Source organism: Odontomachus brunneus, unplaced genomic scaffold (assembly GCF_010583005.1).
Source record: "Odontomachus brunneus isolate Ranch 3 - 2012 unplaced genomic scaffold, Obru_v1 Obru_scaffold_097, whole genome shotgun sequence".
Lineage (NCBI taxonomy): Eukaryota > Metazoa > Arthropoda > Insecta > Hymenoptera > Formicidae > Odontomachus > Odontomachus brunneus.
The window spans coordinates 1133400-1154409 of NW_022639547.1; the positions used below are offsets into that span (position 1 = coordinate 1133400).

At 35.2% G+C, this 21010-nt stretch overlaps 6 protein-coding genes across 12 annotated transcripts in view; 2 read left to right on the forward strand and 4 right to left on the reverse strand.

The window, feature by feature from the left end:
• Nucleotides 1-3148, reverse strand: part of LOC116848552 (N-acetylglucosamine-6-phosphate deacetylase) — a 19864-nt gene extending 16716 nt beyond the window's left edge. For all 3 annotated transcript variants that reach the window (XM_032824773.1, XM_032824772.1, XM_032824775.1), the window contains exons 1-8: nt 2821-3148; nt 1883-2136; nt 1520-1794; nt 1286-1415; nt 976-1064; nt 741-885; nt 486-662; nt 184-360 (exon numbers count right to left, since the gene is read on the reverse strand). In XM_032824773.1, the coding sequence (XP_032680664.1) occupies nt 184-360; nt 486-662; nt 741-885; nt 976-1064; nt 1286-1415; nt 1520-1794; nt 1883-2136; nt 2821-3119 (1546 nt within the window). In that variant the 5' untranslated portion in view covers nt 3120-3148. The remainder of the gene's footprint in view (nt 1-183; nt 361-485; nt 663-740; nt 886-975; nt 1065-1285; nt 1416-1519; nt 1795-1882; nt 2137-2820) is intronic.
• LOC116848558 (clathrin light chain) lies at nt 3003-6135 on the forward strand. Of its 3 annotated transcripts, XM_032824788.1 has the most exons (8): nt 3007-3154; nt 3227-3367; nt 3444-3606; nt 3895-4014; nt 4102-4191; nt 4303-4414; nt 4926-4937; nt 5747-6135. In XM_032824788.1, the coding sequence occupies exons 3-8, from the start codon at nt 3447-3449 to the stop codon at nt 5925-5927; spliced, it is 675 nt and encodes a 224-aa protein (XP_032680679.1). In that variant the 5' UTR covers nt 3007-3154; nt 3227-3367; nt 3444-3446; the 3' UTR covers nt 5928-6135. The 3 variants fall into 3 exon arrangements, with proteins under 3 accessions (XP_032680678.1, XP_032680680.1, XP_032680679.1); XM_032824787.1 differs by lacking the exon at nt 3227-3367 and having other exon boundaries at nt 3003-3154; XM_032824789.1 differs by lacking the exons at nt 3227-3367; nt 4926-4937 and having other exon boundaries at nt 3003-3154.
• A 199-nt stretch (nt 6136-6334) lies between these two features.
• Nucleotides 6335-10469, reverse strand: LOC116848557 (ankyrin repeat and LEM domain-containing protein 2). The gene is made up of 10 exons (XM_032824786.1): nt 9993-10469; nt 9317-9639; nt 8901-9212; nt 8656-8814; nt 8270-8499; nt 7833-7989; nt 7542-7749; nt 7340-7448; nt 7128-7256; nt 6335-6973 (listed from the first exon to the last, which is right to left on the reverse strand). Exons 1-10 carry the CDS (start codon nt 10240-10242, stop codon nt 6925-6927), a joined length of 1926 nt encoding a protein of 641 aa, XP_032680677.1. The 5' UTR covers nt 10243-10469; the 3' UTR covers nt 6335-6924.
• A 2016-nt stretch (nt 10470-12485) lies between these two features.
• Nucleotides 12486-15106, reverse strand: LOC116848640 (KIF-binding protein-like). Of its 2 annotated transcripts, XM_032824944.1 has the most exons (3): nt 14964-15106; nt 14599-14888; nt 12486-14497 (listed from the first exon to the last, which is right to left on the reverse strand). In XM_032824944.1, exons 2-3 carry the CDS (start codon nt 14645-14647, stop codon nt 12978-12980), a joined length of 1569 nt encoding a protein of 522 aa, XP_032680835.1. In that variant the 5' UTR covers nt 14648-14888; nt 14964-15106; the 3' UTR covers nt 12486-12977. The 2 variants fall into 2 exon arrangements, with proteins under 2 accessions (XP_032680835.1, XP_032680834.1); XM_032824943.1 differs by lacking the exon at nt 14964-15106 and having other exon boundaries at nt 14599-14957.
• On the forward strand, nt 15033-17121 carry LOC116848639 (KIF-binding protein-like). Of its 2 annotated transcripts, XM_032824942.1 has the most exons (3): nt 15033-15202; nt 15281-15484; nt 15910-16050. In XM_032824942.1, exons 1-3 carry the CDS (start codon nt 15061-15063, stop codon nt 15915-15917), a joined length of 354 nt encoding a protein of 117 aa, XP_032680833.1. In that variant the 5' UTR covers nt 15033-15060; the 3' UTR covers nt 15918-16050. The 2 variants fall into 2 exon arrangements, with proteins under 2 accessions (XP_032680833.1, XP_032680832.1); XM_032824941.1 differs by having other exon boundaries at nt 15034-15202; nt 15281-17121.
• Nucleotides 17122-17298: 177 nt separating this feature from the next.
• Nucleotides 17299-18961, reverse strand: LOC116848641. The gene is made up of 2 exons (XM_032824945.1): nt 18615-18961; nt 17299-17440 (listed from the first exon to the last, which is right to left on the reverse strand). Exons 1-2 carry the CDS (start codon nt 18809-18811, stop codon nt 17410-17412), a joined length of 228 nt encoding a protein of 75 aa, XP_032680836.1. The 5' UTR covers nt 18812-18961; the 3' UTR covers nt 17299-17409.
• Between the last annotated feature and the right edge of the window lie 2049 nt (nt 18962-21010).

Below are 21010 nucleotides of genomic sequence, written 5' to 3' on the forward strand. Positions count from 1 at the left end.
TATATATATATATATATATATATATATATATATATATATATATATATATACATATATACATGCAATTTTTCGAAATGGAGTAAAAAGATGTGTTTCATATTTTCATCGTTCGATAAAATACATTCATGTTCATATGACGAAGTAATAATCTCTTCCTTTGTCTTTTTTATGTGTGTTACTTACTATAAGTATGCTGAACACATTCTCCCGAAATCCATGTCGACAATACTTCCAGTCTATCATTCAGTAATACAAAATCAGCGTCAGCACCAAAGTTGAGAACGCCTTTGTAAGAATCAATGCCGAGGACTCTTGCGGGATGTAAAGTAGCTGCTTCTAAAGCCTCAACCACTGTGCAATCTACATCAAGCAATGAAGTACACTCTAGATAGATGCAATGCAATTGTCGAATTGCCTAACACAAACTCTTTGACAATAATACCGTAAAATATTTCAACAATAAATCAAAATGGTGTGATTTTTACCTGTAGCTTCTTTGAAATGTCGCACACATTTAGACATTTCGGCTATACTACCGCACAAAGTATCTGTTCCAGCAATATAAGCACTCCCGTTACGTATCTCTGTTTCTAACTGACCCAACTGATGAATTCCCTCCTCCAAACCCAATGCCGATATAGCATCGGTTACAAGAACGAGACCTTGTGAGAATATTCATTTTTTAAATTTTGCTACTATTGAAAATCACTAACAAAAACAGATATGATCTAAATAACTACCTTCGGGGTGCGTTCGATGAGCGATTCGCAAAGCAGCTGGGTGAGTGTGAATCCCATCCGCAATTATGCCGAAATGAATGATTCTTCCAGGTGGAATTTTGTCAGATGTCAAGAGACCGACTAGTCCTGGATCTCTATGATGAAACTATGATTTTAAAGAAACATTGTATATACCTTTATTATAAAAGGTGCAAGTCGATTATGATGCAACATAGTATTATATTTTACAACTTACAGGCAACATAGCATTAAAGAGATGAGTAATAAATGATGCTCCGTGTTTAACTGCTCCTTCTCCCTCACTTAGATTTGCTACAGAATGTCCTAAAATGTACAATCAAATGTATATCAAATAAATAGCTAACAGTAATTTTTGTAAAGATCTGAAAAATATTCAATTACATATCTTAGTTTTATATAGAAGAAATCTATTTCATAAATTATAGAGATTAAAATTTTATATGGCAAAATAAGGAGAAGCAACTTTTACTGAAAGCAATACGATAAATATATTATAGCTCAGATATTACAGGACTTCAACATACCAACAGATACTTTGATATTTCTTTTGCATAATTCTTCGATAATAGATATGGAATTTGGAATTTCAGGTGCTAATGTAACCATACACACATTGTTCAGATCTCCATACATATCAGTAACTGATTTAAAACCCTAAAACATCAATCATTATTTCAAAACGTATCAGTGTTGAAAAGTATACTAAACTGAATAATATTTCAAAACTTATTCCAGATTAATTAAGTTGTAATTCTTACCTGATCAAATCCCCTGATATAGTTTTCTGGATGGGCACCTTTTTTACTTGGGCTAATAAATGGTCCTTCTATGTGAACACCTAGTATACCAGCACCGTGACTACCTCCATTCCGCTTTGTTATTTTTGGCAGTATCTTATGATATGTCCTAACAGGAGAAGTTACTATTGTAGGACAGAATGATGTTACTCCATAATTGAGTAATCCTTTCGCTACTTTATCTACGCCTTTCTCCACATTATCGATATTGTTTGAAAAGTCGATGCCAAATCCTCCTGAGAAATAAATGCAAATATTAATTTCGTCTATTCGCAAAGATGTAAAAGTTTTATTTCTTTTTTTACACTAAAATTTGATAAATACCGTTGATTTGCAGATCTATGAATCCCGGAGAGATCAGGGCACCGTTGCAATCTATTCTAACATCGGGTATAATTTTCTCATCGTAAAAAATTTTTTCCGGATTTACAATTTTACCATTGCGCACCCACAAATTTTCCAACTGAATTTTACCTTCGCGTAGAATTTTACAGTTGTAGAATTGCTTGAGGATTGTTTTATCGTGTCGTTGCATGATCTTTTGAGTTAATACGATTCCGAAAGAGAGTCCACTAATTCTATAAATAAGAGCCTTATCAGCGTAACTTGTGCATTATCAACAATTATCAACTATGTGCCAACGTCGCCGCCTTGTCAATTTGACTACTATTTAGGTGGCGAAAATGGCGTGACTGGTAGGGACCATGACATGCCATGTTCTTAATGACGAATTCATCTTGATAAGCGAATTAATAGAGTCATGATCAAAGATCGAGTCGGTAATACGATTGTCCATGCAAACAAATAAGAGTAAATAACCGCCATTGTACGTAAGACGACTTGAAACTTTGACTACATCACATCTAGATACGGAAACTGACGGTAGAATTTGAAAAATAGAGCACGATCCGAGATCTCGAATAACGGTGTCACTGGACATTCTAGATCTTGCGCGATTCTTAAATTAAGAAGCAAAAAACAAAAGAACAGAAGAAAAGTGTCCCTCAGACAACTGTATTCGTAGATTTCTCAAATTTATTTATTCCTGCTATTAAACAGCTGCGCGCCCAATCTATAATTCAATCTACCCTCGGAAAATCGCGAGAAAGTTGACCCAATTCAAGCTATTCGCAATAAGACAGGCGTTTTGTTAAATGTGCGCATTTATGAAACAAGAGAGAGAGAGAGAGAGAGGGAGAGAGAGAGAGCGAGAGAGAGAACGAAAAAACGATAATTAGTCCATAATGATACATTCTCCTTACTTGACAATTCGTATACAGTAACTTATTCGAATCGACAATTCAACGTCAATGAGAAGTCTGCCGTGAAGTTGGCCGTGCGCACACTCGCAGTCACACTTCCTAGTAGCCTGTATACGGTGTGCGTGTAGAGTGCATCGTGCGCATCGATATCCTATCGATACCGATATTGACGTAGACGATCCACGATTGACGTTTACCAGTAGCTCCGAGAGAGAGAAGTACGCGGCAGGTGGAAGTAGGCGTCGAAGGTGGTGTCGTCCCCTCAGATAACAAGAACGTATTTCGTTGATACATTCCATAGTTTCCGCTTGAAAGAAAAATCGTGCGCCTACAAGTAAGTAGCCGCGAGGAGAAAACGAATTTTCATTGTATTCTACAGGATAAACTTGAAATTGGACTTTGTTAGATTAGCTACTCGGCGAGACGGTTGCTTAACCTCAAATGTCAATTTAACGCATCTGTCCTTTCTCTCTAAAATTTCACACTTGTTACTTCGTGACGTCGAAATTAGTATCCAAATTTTGTGCGAACGATATTTGCCCAAGGAGTAAGCCATTTTCATTTTGACAAACAGTGTGCATGCGTATTTTAAAAGGAAGTATCCATTCAACCTTCTCTTGCAGACTATGGACGCATTTGGCGACAATTTTGTTAACAACGAACCTGAGGTAGATCCAGCAGCAGAGTTTCTGGCAAGAGAGCAAGATCAGCTTGCTGGCTTAGAGGATGATATAACGCCGATGGCTGTAACTTTGGCTGCAGCAGCGGCAGCAGGCAGCACCGATGGTACACATACAGGATTTGACATGCATTTGATAGATATGAAATTTGTTCTTTTTTAAAGAACTTTCTGAACTAGTGTACACTGAACTGGTGTAATAAATTACAATAAAATATACTTTTGTTTCGCTCTTATTGTACCAGTGTACACTAATTTAAGAGCTTTATGAAAAAGAACAGGTTTATAGAATGATCTGTTTGTGCAAATCTCAAAGTTTTGTTCTGTATTTGAAAGATACTATACATGCTTATTTATATCGCATATATGTTGTAAATATTAATAATATCTTGTAGATGATGCATCTGCAAAATTTGGGAATCTGAAAGTTGGTCCAGGTGGTGATGCTGAAGGCAGTTTTGAAATTGTAGATGCTATCGGGCAACCTACAGAGTCACAAGCGTCATCAGTATCAGGTATCTTAAAGATATTTTTAAATCTTTTTCTATTGCATCTTCAGAAAAATTTAATTGTTGGATTTTTACATGGGATAATATTAATAGAGCCAGCACCCATCATTGCACCAATCAAAGAAGAGCCTGAAAAGATCAAAAAGTGGAGAGAAGAACAGAAAGCTCGTCTTGAAGAGAAAGGTATTGAAAATAGTTAATTATATCTTTAAAAGAAATATTAAAAATCTCTGCAGTTTAATTGTTGTATATAGTATGTAACCTTTCATATAATATAGTATTTATATCTTCTAGATGCGGAAGAGGAGAAAAAGAAGGAAGAATGGAGAGAAGCTGCCAAGAAAGAGCTTGAAGAATGGTACAAGCACCATGCAGAGACTATTGGTAAAACAAAAACCACCAACAGGTAATTTCATTAAACATTTTTGTTCTTTCTCCTTGTATATCTTGATTCGGCACAGAATTGGCAATTGAAACTAAACATCAAGTCAACAGCTGTGAATCAATATTTCTTATAATCCACTATTATACTATATTCAACACAAAGCTTACACTTTTAACAATTCTAACAATATTTATACTGAAATAGATGGGAAAAAAGAAGATTAAAAACGTAGTACATTCAAGCGAAAATTCATAAAAAATGATATAAGAGATATACATTGGACTGAATTCTATATCAATAATCAACTGTTTTAAGTGTTAGCATATTTGATATCGATAATTAGTCCAATGCTATATACTAGCTGGCTACGTGTCCTGTAATACGCTTATGTGCGCAACTTTTTACAGTATATGTAACATGAACTACAGATGAATGCGCGCATATGCGTATTACGAAACGCAGCCTATGTATACTACAGACTTCTGGATTACATTATTACATATAATTGTGTTATTTTCGTTTTGCTTCTTAGGGAATCGGCCAAGTAAGTTAAAATATCTTTATCCGCATGAGAAAAAGAGCATCGCATCGCTAATGTAACACGACATGCTTTTACAGCTTTAAGAATTTCAAGAGAAAAGAAAAAGACTATATATGTTCAGAATGATTCAAAGATACATAAAGGCACAGTTCTATCTTTCTTTTCTTCTCTCGATCATTCCAATATTGCTTTTAAATAAATTGCTACAAGATTGCATCAAACAATATTGCTTGACAAAGTTAAATTCAGCAAGTCTTTCGCGTTGTTTTTTTTCTTTTTTCTTTCTTTTTGGCTTCACTTAAATATGCATATACGGATTGATATACACGCAAGCTGATCTAAGAAAAGGATCAAAGAATTTAGGGAGTAAAATGTATGTATTATTCGGACAAATTGACAAAAAATATTCAGTAGATCGAACATAGATCGAAAAAAATATTGACCTTTGAAGTAAATTTGATAATGTTGATTAGATGCAGTTTTTCGCGCTTGGGCACTGTGTATTCTCGTCTAAATTTTTCAATCACTTCTTTTAGATCACACATAACGCACTCAATCTCGTAATATTCGTCAATCACACTCCTTGTTCATATTGCTAGAATCATCTTTTATGCAGTATATAAATAGTATGCAGTATATAAATACAATACAAAAAAGTCGTTTGTTACCGAAAATGGTAACTTCTTTCAAGATAATTGAGATAAATGAGTGCAATTTTTCTCCCCCTTTCTGTTTCTCTCGTTTTATGTTACGTTACTAATACGCGATACATGACTTCGCATTGGTTTAAATTGCACTCTATTTACGAATAGGAATGCAGAGAAGCAATTTGTCGCGGAGGCTGATGAGGTCGAACCAGGTACCGAATGGGAACGCATCGCCAAGCTATGCGAATTCAATCCCAAGTCGTCTCGCACTTCCAAAGACGTCTCCCGGATGCGTTCGATTATCTTGCAGTTAAAACAGACACCGCCAACTCCTATTAACGCTTGATTAAATTGAAAGATCTATCTTCGCAATTAGATATCGAGGATATGAATTATGGTAAATAATTGAGGAAAAAGAACAAAAAAAGCAATTAATAACGTTACGACTACGTCGGCGATATTAATGAAAAGAATTCATAAATGTTCTGTTATATATATATATATATAAAGTATGTAATATTATTGTGAATAAAGGTTATTGATTAACAAATATATTATACAGTGCATCATGAAGTATATTTGTGCGTGTAATTGTAATATATGATGGAAAACGAGACTCAGAGGAGAATGGTGAGGATACTTTTTCTCAATAAAAAATATTTATTGTAACTTTAAACAGTGAACAATAAAAAGGAGTATACGTTAATTGTTTTCGAAAGGTTTACCACGAAAATTCTACTAGTTATTAGTTTCTTTTGTAAATATGTCTCAAAAAAAATATATATTTTGTCTCTTACTTAAAATCTATATTCAATGTCTTCTCACACTGTTAGTGAATAACCGCACGTGCTATCTTTAGAAAATTCATACACAACACTGACACAGTTTGCGACGTAGGGTCAATTGCATCAACTGTTCATCGGTTACCAACTTGAGAATCAGTTAATAGTAAATTCGATTGGATTCAATCAACTAATGCACGTAAAATAAAGGCAGTTGTACATACACAAATTGACGTAAAGACGGGAGCACGATTGAATCAGAGGTAGGTAGGTTACACAAGTTGTCGCTTTACTCGACATAAGTTAGCATATGTTAATTACAGGATGTATCGCATATTATTTGGCATAATATATATTGGACAAAGCGCTTACATCATGTTTTTGCAGTTGAGACAACTGTGTATGCAACAGCCTTTATTTTACACATCAATTTGCGCAGTACTGTACAAACGGATTCGCTAGAAATACTTTTTCCCATTATACAAATTTGGTCGAATAATCCAGAAGACACCCAATGCTCATTAATACCACTTCTTGATACTTCTAACGTTTACTGTATATTTAAGTATTATTAGTGAACAATTTTCTCCTGAGCAGTTTCATATTAAACCTGTAGATTGTAAAGAGGAAACAAAAATTAACGCGATTAGCTCATGAAGCGGCTTTTTGTTGCTAATACATTAATAAGTTATTCTCTCGTTAAATTATATGGACGAAATATATGTGTAGATCAAAAGAATACAAAGCGAGGTTTAAAGATATACCTGTATGGATCACGTTTTATAGCCAGTTGCATTTCATGTCGCCAACGGTAAATGTAAGGATACGTGTTGGAGCTAATCTCGGATGGCAGCGCGTTATAAACAGCGTGATCTGATTTCGTTGGTGAAGATCTGAAATAGTATTGACGGTCTCGCGTCAGTGTCTTTCCAGTGAAATTCTTATTTTCATATAAAATTAACAACAACTCTATTACCCTTCGATAAATATCATAGGGCCTTCCTCTTCGGCATTCTGCATACTGTCATCCGAATCATCATGAACATATTCTGGTGTGGATGATGGTGTCATATATTCGAAGTCATCTACGAAATTAAATTGTTGATGTTAATATGATATACTATGGATTATTACATAATATAATGGAACGAAATGTGTGTGAAAACGATGAAATAGACCTGTATCTTCGTCGTCTTCATCAAATTTGTTGTTTAATGAACATGACTGTAGTTTCTCACATAAATCTTGTATTTCACTAACATCCAACGCATCTACTTTTTCAGTCCCTCCTATTTTTTCTATCACTCCTTCTATTTTTTCATCTATTTTTTCAGTTACTCCTTGACAATCTTGTGTAGACACATTTGTGTTATTAACCAAATCTACCTACAACAGGATTGTACGAAAATAAAATATACAAAGAACAATTCAAGTTGTATAAAAAAATGGTTGTATAAAAAATCTCATACCATTCTTGAGTAAAGTAACTGAACCTTATAATCTTTGAATCTCTGTTCTAAATACTTTTCAAGCTTTGTCAATCCCTCATCATTCTGAAAGTCGACGAAATCCTTCAAAAAGGGCCAATATTCCTTCCAAGGCACTTGATATTCTACCGCAAGACATCTAATAAAATAATTAAGAAAATTATTAAGAAAAACATTTATTGGTATAATAAAACAAATAGAAAAGTATTAAAATATCGTTGAAAAATTAAATTGCGTGTGCAAATTTTAGCCGTTGTAGCTTGTAAATTTTGACCGTTCATCATTTGAAAACTACTCAAGCCTCGACATTTCCATATAAGGAGATTTTTTATCTCTAAATTACTTAAGGAATCTAGTTTGAAGAGATTTTTTGAGAAAAAACAAGACCACCTAACGTTCTTAATTTAATATATTCGTACCTTCCGACACGTTCCAATCCTTTTTCGGTGTCTTGCAGCCTCAGAGAGACTGTAGCGACTGGACTATTCATAATATTCGGCGCGTCACCCTCTCCCTTTTTCGCGGACGTAGAGATAGTACGTGGTGGAGTTTTCCATTTTCTTCGAAATTCCAGCGCCTGTGACTTGGTCATTGGACCAGCAAATGCCCGTACTTCCAGACGTGGACTAATCGGATCTCTATTCAAACTCTGAAAATAATATATATTACATCTAAAAAGACACGTTTTGCATGCGTTAATAATATGAGTTTTCATTGGGGAATAATCAAATGTAACAATACAAACTGTCAAAGGATGTAATTCATATCGAATTTTTTTTGTTCAATTTTACCGATGCAAACGTACATTAATAAATGTACTAGACGGAGAAAACGGTTCTCCAATAGTAGGTTGATACGTGTTGTCTTCTGCTCTTAATACAGGTACATAGAACTGATCCTCCAGCAATAAGCGTATCTCTCGTTTCAAATCTTCATCTTCTTGGCACTTTCTGCTGCATATTATCTAAAGTACAATAACGTACACACATATATTTCTTTTTTGTTTTGGTCATTATAAATCATATACTTTACGTAAGTTTCTAAATTTACATCTATAGGCTGCTGATCATATTTGTTCCGCAAAGTTTTAATGCATTGAGAGTATGAGACGAAAATCCGGACAATATCCTTATGACCATACTTGACAGCAAAATGCAAGGGTGTCTCATTGAGTCCTTTGTCGGGAGTATTCAAGTATAAATCCAACATGATTTGCGTAGGATCTAGATAACTTTTACATTCATCGTCTCCATAATGCAACTGTATAAATGTGGGATTTCCAACGGTCTTTAAAATAAGCTCACACATATCTGGTTTGTTAGCATTCACTGCTATATGCAATGCATTATATCGAGAGCCCACCTAAAATATAATAAATACAGATTTTCTTTGTATAAATGTACAATATAGCAATATGTCGTTTGTCATTGAAAGAGAGATTGAAATGTAATTGTAAGTATACTCACCTGTAAAATTTGTGGTGTGTCTCCACTACTAATTAGATATCGTGGATTTGTCCATATAATACTCCTAACACTGTCTATATTTCCACTTTCAATTAACTTTTTAAAACTTGTAAGTTCCTGTAGTTTTGGTGCCTTAAAATTACTACATGTTTCCTGCATTAGAGTAGTTGTTGATGTAGGATGATTGTTGCAAGATTGTGTATATCCAGTTCTCGTATATGCCTCAGCATCGGAATGATTTTTAAAAGTTTTCAAACGAGCTCTTTTGTGTTTCTTTATGACTTTTAGGGCATCTGACATGTCTTGATAGATATGAATGTTTTCTGTAAAAAAAAGAATATTTAGAAATATAGCTAATGATAGTATAATAATAATGAAAATTGTAAAATACAAAGCAACACAGGAGTTTTATTTTAACATTATTGTACAAGTTGTACAAGGGAGTTATCCCTGTGTTGTTTCATTCTCTACGAGAATTCATGACATATAAATTAGTTTCGTCTCTTGTAAATATAAAGCAGCTAAACTGTGTTACTGTTATTCAATATCTAAAAAAAAACTCGCTTTATAGCTTATACAGTCAGTTACACGATTCGATTGTTTTGATAAAGAAATAAAATAGACAAAAAACAGGAAAAAAATTATACATCGTGCACCTATTTCAAGTAGTTTTTACCTTCTACATTCACCGAATCCTTGTTGTCTTGCGGTATATATACGGCGTGAAATACCGTCTCCTCCGGGAGGTTGGAACGCGTGTCGCACGCGGGTTGCGCATTTTCACATTCGTCCATCACGATCTTTCTCGCTTCGAAATTTTCATTCAACGTACCAACGGTGAATTCACGAGACACAGTAATCACAGGTACGTTAGACGATACCGTGATGTTTTCTCCCACGATCACACCGCTGCAGAGGCTTGACATTTGTTAAAAAACAAAGTGTCAAGTGACGTCCACTTATCACGTATAAACAAAACAGCTCGACAAAACTTTGCAGCTTTTTCAACAAGTGTAATTCGCAAAAGGATGTTGAGTAGAAGCGATTCCTCGAGAAGATAATCAATTTAAATCTTATTCGAATTCACGGAGAAGCATCTGCGTGCACCGATAGAAACAAAGGAAACAACGTGAATTCGCTGTAGAGCACAAACTATAAATCTACCATTACCGACCGTGAATTCCTATAATTACAATCTTATCGGCTGAAAGTCGAATATTATCGATATAACGCAACATACTTATCGACAAATTCGGTCTATTCCAATTAGAGATGCCCGATTCTTAATCGATTCGATTCTTTCCCTGACAAATTTAAGGAAAAAGGGTTGTTCGTGCTGCTTGCATGTTTCATACTTCTTACTTTTAAAAAGAGATTGACGCCTAATCAGACGCTTGGAAGAAACAATCGAGTTGGTTGTCTCGTTTTTGCTTCTTCGAAACATTCCAATATACTTCTGTCTAGTTTTAAATACGAAAATTGCGAAGAGTGCAAACAACACGAATAAGTCTATTTTTGGGGAAAGAATCGAATCGATTCAGAATCGGGCATCTCTAATTCCAATCAGGGGTTTTCGAGCATTTTCTAGGGTTTTTTACATTATACGGTAAAATACGTATAATACGTATAATGGCTTCTGCACACAGGACGCGGTAATGCTTGCCGCACGACGGAAGTCTGCGCGACAGCCAATCAATATGTTGTATTTCCGTAAAAGCTAGAAGGTTATTACGGAAAGCAGCATATTGATTGGCTGTCGCGCGAACTTCCGCCGCGCGGCAAGCATTACCGCGTTCTGGTGTTGCGTAAGGTTTCCGGTTGCATGCGAGAAAATGGTGGCGGTCCTGTGTGTGTGACGTGTCACTTGTGTAAGTACTTAAACGTACAATGTGAGCAGCGTGGCCATTAAATTACTGTCGTAAAACCAAAGATGCCAGCATAAAAAAATGTCGTAACAAAAAAATGGTAATTATAAAGTTACCAAGTTTTCTTACGCAGAAATAACTAGATTTCAATCGGTTGAAACGACCTTAATGGCTTCTGCACACAGGACGCGGTAATGCTTGCCGCGCGGCGGAAGTTCGCGCGACAGCCAATCAATATGTTGTTTTTCCGTAAGAGCTAGAAGATTATTACAGAAACCAGCATATTGATTGGCTGTCACGCGAATTTCTGCCGCGCGGCAAGAATTACCGTGTTCTGTGTGCAGGAGCTATAAGATCGTTCTACATAAAGGCGCCTTTACATGGCAGCATCGAGCGTCGAGTGTTAAAGCAGTAGCCAATCAACGTGCCACTTTCCGCAAGAACTACAAGTATATACTTCTGGAACCTGATACGTTGATTGGTTAACGCTTTAACGCTCGACGCTGGAACGCTCCCATGTATTGGCACCTTTAGTTGCAAATCGATTGCAACTCTTGTTGCGACAGCCAAGCGTCAATATCACCATTGATGCTTCTAATTGACTGTCGCAATAAGAATTGTGTCTATTTGCGATCGGCTTGCAACTAATGTAAAACGACCTTTACAATACAATAATTCCCTTCACCTCTTGGGCTTCCCCCGCAACAATATCCTCCGTCCAGATACTCAGTCTGTTCTTTTCAGCTGCACTGCTGAACTGGTGCAATAAGTTAAAGTGAGACAAGTATATCTTTTCTCACTCTAACTTATTGCGCCAGTTCAGCAGTGCAGCTGAAAAGAACAGACTGCAATTCTTACGTCCATGGTCCAAGATGTATGACGGCGAATATTTTTTTTCCACAACCGCATTATCAAATTAAATTGTATTACAAATTACATAAAAAAAAACAAGATGAAAATAAATACAAGACAAGCTGTGGAGAAAGCCTCTAAATAAGCCATAGTATCCAATATCATAATGCGAACGTGTTAATGAATTTCGTAACGCAAATGCTTCATATAACTGAGACTAAGTTCTTGCACTTTCATATTGAAAGTGTTATTCCATCACATGTAAGGCACGATAAAGATAGTACGTTTTCAGCATAAAAACGAATAGCAAGACAAACTTTGAGAATAATTAATTGTACGTGCACATACAATTTTGATAAAATATATTTGTAACAATGTTTCATAGGACGATTTAGAGGTGTGCTAGTATAAGTTAAACTTGTGGGATAAACCTGAAATGAGAACGACGTGTGCAATCGAGACACTAAGGTTTATTATAATTTTCACATTTATATTTCTTTTTGTTGCAATGTTTAATTATATATAACTATAATAACTATAATATAATATGATATATATAGAGTTATATATATCCACACATAAGCAGAAATGTTCAAAGCATATTACAAGAATATCCTAGATATCTTCAAGATATCCCAGTGATATATTTTGAATATTTCTTCTGTGTGAGTAACTCGAATAACTATAACATTATATATATATAGTTATATATGTAACTATACTTATATATTTTACAATAATACAGAGAATGAATAGCCTTGCATGATTTAGGAATATCAGTGCAACAATAATGGATAATATCTTGTATACATTTTTGTTGTAAGTTATAAGAGACATGATTTATATTCCTATCATCCAATTAATTCATTTATTCATTAAAATATTCATTTATTCATTAAAATATTCATCTATTCATTAAAATATTCATTTATTCATTGAAATTATCAAGCCAGATCTAAATACGACATGAAATTGACTAAAGCATTCTTCACATAATGACTCATATTTGGTGAAGAATCTGGTTTTGATTTTTGATAAAAGTGTAACTCATCTAAGTATATATCCAATACAGTTACATGAGTAACTGCTAACTCAAGCAAAATCAGCTTTTCATGTTTCTTATTATCTTTATTGAATAGCTTTGTAGCATTTTTTAAAATATCCAATCGCCACAAATGCAACATCACCTGCTTATTTCCATTCTGTTCATAACATGCTAAATATCTACATGCTTGGGACATTTTTAATAGAATATCTATTTGTATCTCTGGGTAAATCATGTTGATTTTGTAAGACCATACTTCATTAAGACATCTTAGAACATTCGAAAATACAGCTTTGGCATCATTGTAATTTGCAAGATACTTATCTGTAATCCAAATATTAAATTCTTCTTCAACATTGCTTGTACTGGTAAACACCAGGAAGTCTGGTAATTTTTGCTCGAACGTTGTTAAGGATTCCGATTTTGTTTCACGCTGTTTGTTCTCCTCTTCAAATTGTCGATCCTTCGACGAACGTAAAAGCGCGATACCATACTGCGCTGCATATATATTAGTATAGGCGGCCGCGTTTCTGTATTGATTATACAAAGAAGTTTTTATCTCGGGAAATTTGGTCCCATCGATTTTCCCGTATTCGTCTCGATAAAATTTGTTCAACATATAAAATGCGATACCTAAGTGACTTCTAGCTTCCGTAAATCGATTGTGCATGGAAAGATATTCGGATATCGTCGCCGCTTTCAGAGCCCATTCAGTACGGCCTATAGTTAACGGTATTAATCTCACCTGTTTTTGCAATAACATATGCTGATATATTATAGTAATCGATTGATGCTCATCCATGTGTGTATGCAGTTGTATCAACTTCGTTAAAGTTAACATGTATTGCGAATCCAACGAGTATCCGCTTTGAAACTCTTTTGTGACAACGCCAAATACGTATAGAATATCGATAGGTGCAGGATATGAATCCTTTTTGTTTGTGTAAGTCCAGTAAAGCAGGAATGCTTTCTCATAAAACGATAAAGATCTCTTTGGATTTTTTAAATCAGTGTAAATAGCGCCTAAGCAGTTGTGCACTTTCATAGCTGTCAAGATAGCCTTGCGAGTAGTTTCTCTGCCCTCTAATAATCCCAAAGCTCGTAACAAATAAGCTTCGGATGTGTCTTTCCATATGACGTCGTTGTATATTTGAGAAATATGTAAATAGGATTGTGCGAGAGCTATAGTGTCGTCGGATTTTGCATCTTCCGAGTTGAGTTTATCCGTGAATAATTTGTTCATTCTTCCCTCAATCAATCTGATCATCCTAGCCTGTTTCTTCGTGGGTTCAATCCCTTTCGTCGAGTCTCTAGCTACATTCGACGACATTAAGATTTCGACAAATTCTTCTCTGACGTGCATCCTCGTGCTCTCGGTATCCTCCTTGCTCTCAACCATCTCCGTTTGCATGACGGACGCTAAACAAGTCAACGTTGGAAGATTTATTCCAAGTAGCCTGTTATTATATATCGTTATCGTATGACCTTCTTAAGAAGAATGAGTTATTTTTCTGTGTTACCTGGCCCAGTAGATTTGTATTCCTGTTCATTTGTGCTTTCGGTAAGCATCTTCAGGAAAGAACACGCTAACGAAGGATATCAATAAAGGAAAGCACAAAAGGGAGTCACGTCGAAAAATCGTTGTTGCTTTTTCGCGCGAGTGAGCAAGCGAACGAGATGTGGCGTGAAAAATCTGATGACAATTTGTACACAATGCGCAGCAATAATCCACCAATCGTCAATTTCATATGTTGAGAAACATTCAAACCAACTAGTAGAATCAGGACAAAATTTCGCACTCCTGAAATTACTATAAAATACGTTAGTAAATAGAAAATTACATATCTATATCTATAGCAAACTGAGTCTATAAAAATATGTTTACATGTAGCGTAGTTAAGTACGTTGCATTCGAGAATATCCAACCACGCATTCTCTGTATGTACTCTGAGTTCCACCAATCAGAGCAGCATACGTCGCTAATGAATTTGCTATTTACAACATGTGATGTTTCTCTTGTGAGTTACGAAGAATCCTTCTTATCGACGCGTTCATCACTAAACGTGCGTGTGAAGATGTCCACTGAAAATGCAGGAGCACAGGAATGCGAATTTGTCGATTCGGGTAATGATGAAAAGTAATTTACCCACATACAAATCGTGTAGTAATCACAGAATAATCTTTGGATGTTGGTATGTTTAGCGTCCGTTACGAAAGTAGAGTTTACCGAGAACGTCAAACCTACCACGAGTGGAACGATGGAAATTAATAAGGAATATTGTGCCCTTTTGAAACTTGTTTTCAACTTGGTTACAAATATCGCCAACGAAAAGGAAAAGGACAAACCTTACGCCGAACATATTGAAACGCTCAGAGAGATAGAGATGCGATTGAACAAATTTCATCGTACGTTCAATTCGCAAGATGCACCTTTCCACGATAGTATAGCTCTAGCGCAAATTTATTTAAAATTATCTGAAATATATTACAGTGATGATAGTAGAAATGATAAATTGTATATCGCCAGAGAACACCTCATGCAATGTGTACAATTGTTGAAGGGTAAAGAGCTAGATCGTAAAGTTATTTTCACAGTTATAAAAGCATTTTTCGAATTGGGCTGTATTTCGATGAAGCTAAAGGATCTAGAAGAATCGGAACAATTCACACGTAAAGCGTTAGAGTTATATCTGACGTATACAGAGAAAAAGGAGGACTATCCTGCTCCTACCCATTTTCCAATTGTTACTGGCATTGAAATCGAGTGTAATTATATATATGAAATGGACATACTATACACACGTATTTTAAAAACATTATTATCATTTCAGCACTATAATGTTAATAAATATTCGCCGATAGATAACTGTACAATGATAATATACGCGCACAAGATATTGGAAAAAATGTTAAAAACGGCACCATTATCTGTAAGCTATTCCGAATTGGCCATATTTTCATCTCATTTGTCATCAGAGTTTTTAAAGTACAAACGCTTTAACGAGGCCAGACATCATCTTGCTGTTGCATCTTTTTCCGTGAAGAAATATTATGAGGTGGAATTGATAAAAATCGACGGAGATAAATCCCCGAGAGTTAAAGCTAGAGCACATGACACACATGCTCTAACTGCTGCAAATGTCGCTATAAAGTGGGCGCAATACGGAAACACACTGCTGCGTTCATCGAGCGAGCGAGTTCTGTATAATGAGGAGGAAGACGAATCCGCAACAGAGTTTGCAATGCTACCGAAATTACTATTTACCGGTTTACAGGATGAGTTACAAAATTTCACCGATTTGATCAGAGATGCGTACATTGCAGATTACAAAGATGCTAAGGTAGTTTTTCGGCGTGTTCTTAAGTGGCTTGAAGAGGCAAAAGGATTCGCAATTAAAGTGAGAACGATGTCTACAAATATTAATATGAACATTAGTCGAGGGATTTTTCATGCATACAAATATTTAATATGCTATGAAAGAGAGAAAAATGAGCAGATGAAACTTTACAAACAACTAATGGATACCTTGAATGATTTTTCCAAGTCATTAAGTGCGGATGCCGATCCCACTGTTCGCAAGTATACTTGTCTTCAAGTGGTGCTTGCTTCTTATTCTCTATTAGAAATTAAGACTCAAGACTTAGAGTCGCATGATAAAATGGATTCAGAACTATTAGGAGAAATTGATAAATTAGTTAAGTATAACGTACACAATTCCGAGTTATATTTATATGGAAACAAATGAACTAGCTGGTGGACGACATAAAGTATACACAAATTATTCCTTTATAAGTAGAAAGCTCCTGAGATCTTTAATATCTGTAAAAAATTATCTCTGAGAAATCATTATATACATATATATGCCAGCGGATTAGTTTTTTTTCTGTTTATTTCGTGCGTATATCGCGTAAATTAATATTGTTTTGTATTAATTAAAATCATCTATAATGTTATTTTAGCGAAATATATATGATTTCGAGACTTTTGTATTTTCATATGAAATTTTACAGTGCAAATAAATATTTTATTATTATTACTGTGATTGTTGTTGCTTCTCTAGTCGGCGTTGTCTGCTTTTGTATTGGATGAAATGGTTGAAGGAAAAAAACGAAAGTGGATATATAAGTGGAGTCAGAATATGTGAAGTACTTTGAGTAATTGCGAATACAGTTATTCATCTTAAGCTATGAAATATTAGTTGCACAAATTAATTCGATGCTTCTTTTTAAAAAATTAAATCTTTATTAAAAAATTAAATGATAAATGATAATAATAAACGTGTCAATATTATATATTTGAGATATTCGTCATCATTTTCTAATACTTTTCTTCATTCATCGGGTAAAGCTGACGGATCCCCTCTGGAAAAAAAAACGGCGGCTTTGAGTTAATGAAATCGTCCATGTATCTTCATTGCCACTACACACAATATAACTGCGTTTTAGAATTGTTGTATTTAGATTATGTTGTATAACATTTTTTAATGCATTTATAAATGACTTTTTAGCGTGACTTTTATTATAGAAATTCTTGAGATGTGCATCGGAGAATTAGTGATGGCCAAACATTTCCCTAACAGCAAAGATGTCCAGAGGACATCCAGAGTATATCCTGAGGAAATCCTAAGGATATTTCTTCGTCCTTAGGAGATTTTATGCTGTCTGGGTTACTTCCCAAAAACAAATCAAATATTTCTCAAGGATAATATAACTACTTGAAATGTAATTACATGTAACGATATTACTAATAATGCAATGGCAAAATATTTATTTATATTTAACTGTTAAAAAAAGAACAGTATAAAATAATTTCCAAGTTATCTTATATATGATATTAAAATAACACAATCTTAATAACATACAGTAATCTTTATTTGCCGTGCAATATTTACTGATACACAAATAAATATAACACATGAAAAGTCCAATCCTTTAATATAAAAATGTTTTTATTTATTTCTTGTTCTTTTCTGTCAAGGAGTAGTTTTATAGACTTCGAAGAGTCCATAAGCTTTCTAGTTGCAAAGTGGTAGTGGATAGTAGTCTCGCGCACATCTTTGTCGTGTGCGACAAGGGACATGGCTTTCTTTATCGTGTAATTTCTTTATAGAAATTATTGAAAGTGATGCAAATATAATTGAAGATTTTGATTTTGTTTTGGTTGACTAACTCTTTAATTTCTAACGAATTCATTAAGTCCATGCATATCGGTAGATTATCAACTTGTATATCTAACAGAGTGGAAATAGAAATTGCAAGCTCTAACGAAATGTACCCATACAAATATCCATCATCAGTTGCGCAAAATGAATTCATAATGTCATATAAGGCTGCAACCCGTTTTTTGTGCAATTTTATCAGATTGCCTTTCTGTTGCTCATAGTACGCTAAATATTTGTATGCTTTAGAAATACAGCGAATAAAGTCCGTATATAATTCTAAATCTTTCTTCTTTTTAACATATATCCGTATTTCCTGAAGACTATTTAGAACAGCTTGAAAAATTGCTTCGGCATCTATGTAATTCGTAACGTACGTATCTTTAGCCAAAGCAATAAACTTTTGCAGCTCTTCCTCTAGATTGGTAAATTGTAACTTTGTCATTGGTATCGCGGATCTCGTTGCGGATTGTAAATCACTAGCCTCGTGAGGTTTGTCTGCTACATTATCCTTTTGTTTGAGTCGTTCTGCTGACATGGCCAAAAGCGCGACTCCATACCACGCCCAGCTCATATTCCTTCCTTCCTTCCTTCCTTCAATATATGGCTACAGGCCTCTATAAGAGTAATGCCCCTACGCCAGTTTCCGATTAATGTTATAATTCGAGAACAAAGTCTTGGAAATTTCCAAGACACGATCCAAAAAAATCACAAGGTCCGAACATGTTCGAACACATCTTGTCGTGACGGCGGTTAGGCCGGAACTCTGCCCAGCTCATATTAACTTTGCAAATCTCATGAATATATAGCTCATTCGACGCAACATATTCCACCGATGATGTTGCCACGTCGGCTTTCGCACATTCCTCATTATAAAATTGATCCATCATAAAGCCTGCAGCAGCAATATGACTCTTGGCTTCGGCAAATCGTTCAGATGCTAAAAATAATCTAGCTAAGGCGATCGTGTGTTCAGGCCACTCCACACGATCCATGATTGATGGTACTATCTTTAAGTATTTCTTCAATAGTTTGTGCATACACATTATAACATTTTCGTTTTTAATTTTTTCTTCGAAACTTTTGTCTAAAAACAATGTTAAACTGAACAAAGCTTTCCAATAAATTTAATCTAACCTAATTAAATGGCGTCCTGTATTTTAACCGATTAAAGTTAGAATACATGTAAAAACAGGATAGTCGTCCTTTTCCTGTGTGTAGGACTTGTACAACTCTAACACTTCATTTATGTATCGTCTCGATTTTTCTAGATTATCTAGTTTATACCAAAGATTGCTTAATTCAAAATATGCTGACGTAGCGATTATAATATCTTTATGATCTAGCTTTTTGTCCTTTAACAACTTCAGACATCGTGTGAGGTATGCTTCGGCGATGTACAGTTTTTCTTTCTTGCTACATGGATTATGGTAGAATATATATCTGCAAGTATACTTGCGCAAGAACCATACTAACGATCGATATCGTCAAGAAAGATTTCCGTATTGACTCACGAAGCGTCGAGAGAGACAAAAACTGTTATACGCATGGCAAATTTGTACGTTGACTCGATTGGATCTGATGTTTTTCAGCGGTTGAACAACCTGTTGTATTTTCTGAATGCCACCAATGAGAACGCAGTTTGTAGAAACTTCGGGGATGTAAAATTAAGCTTGTTCTTTTTCGAAAAACTTCTTGAACTGTTGTAGACTAGTCCAAAATGTACTTGGGTCTGTTCTTTTTAGCTGAACTGTCTGAATTGGTGCACATTGGTATAATAAGTTATAGAGAGAAACAAATATATTTTGTTCAAGCAGTTCAAGGCACGGGTTAGGCGACAGTTTCCCGAAAAGTGGAGGAGATAATGTTGGTATCAAGGAAAATCTTTACACGATATAATTTAAAGATTCTGTCCTTTGTAACTGCATTGCTGGGGCCCTATTCTTGAATCTATTAGCATATTCAACTGGCTCTGGATTAACCCACTCTGGGTTATTCAGTCTACGTTTATTGGTCGAACAAATACTTATAAACTTTATGATTGTTAGTAGAGACTTATCACGTCAATAATCGCTTTCGAAGCGATTAACCCAGGGCCAGTCGAACACGCTAATGGCTGCGTTCCGTTATTTACTGCAAGTACTGTCAGTACTATCAACAGCGTTCCTAAATAGGTTATGGCTCCTGCACACAGGACGCGGCAATGTTTACCGCGCAGCGGAAGTTTACGCGACAGCCAATCAATATGCTGCTTTCCGTATTAACCTTCTAGCTCTTACGGAAAAACAACATATTGATTGGCTGTCGCGCGGACTTTCGTCGCGCGACAAGCATTACCGTGTCCTGTGTGCAGGAGCCATTACAGTGCATTGCAAAAGCAACTTTGACGAGTTTGTGACGTCTGAATTTGATGTCACTTCCTGCTGTGGCTACTGCAGCTGGAGAGATAAAGGCTCGTCTACAACTTCTATGAAGAATATGGCTGTAAGGCTGTAAGACGCGAAATGAATTATTTTCATTCGCTGACTGCTCACGTTACAGCCTTACAGCCATATTCTTACAGCTATTGTAGACGAGCCTTAAAGCAGTGGCAGTAAGGTGGTGCGTTCCCATTTGTCACCTTGCATCACCTCGACAGTGCTCGAAGTTAAAACGGAACGCTACTAGCAATATATTTTCATGACGTCCGTCAATATTCGCAATAAATAAAGGAACGCACCCTTTATATATATATATATATATATATATATATATATATATATATATATATATA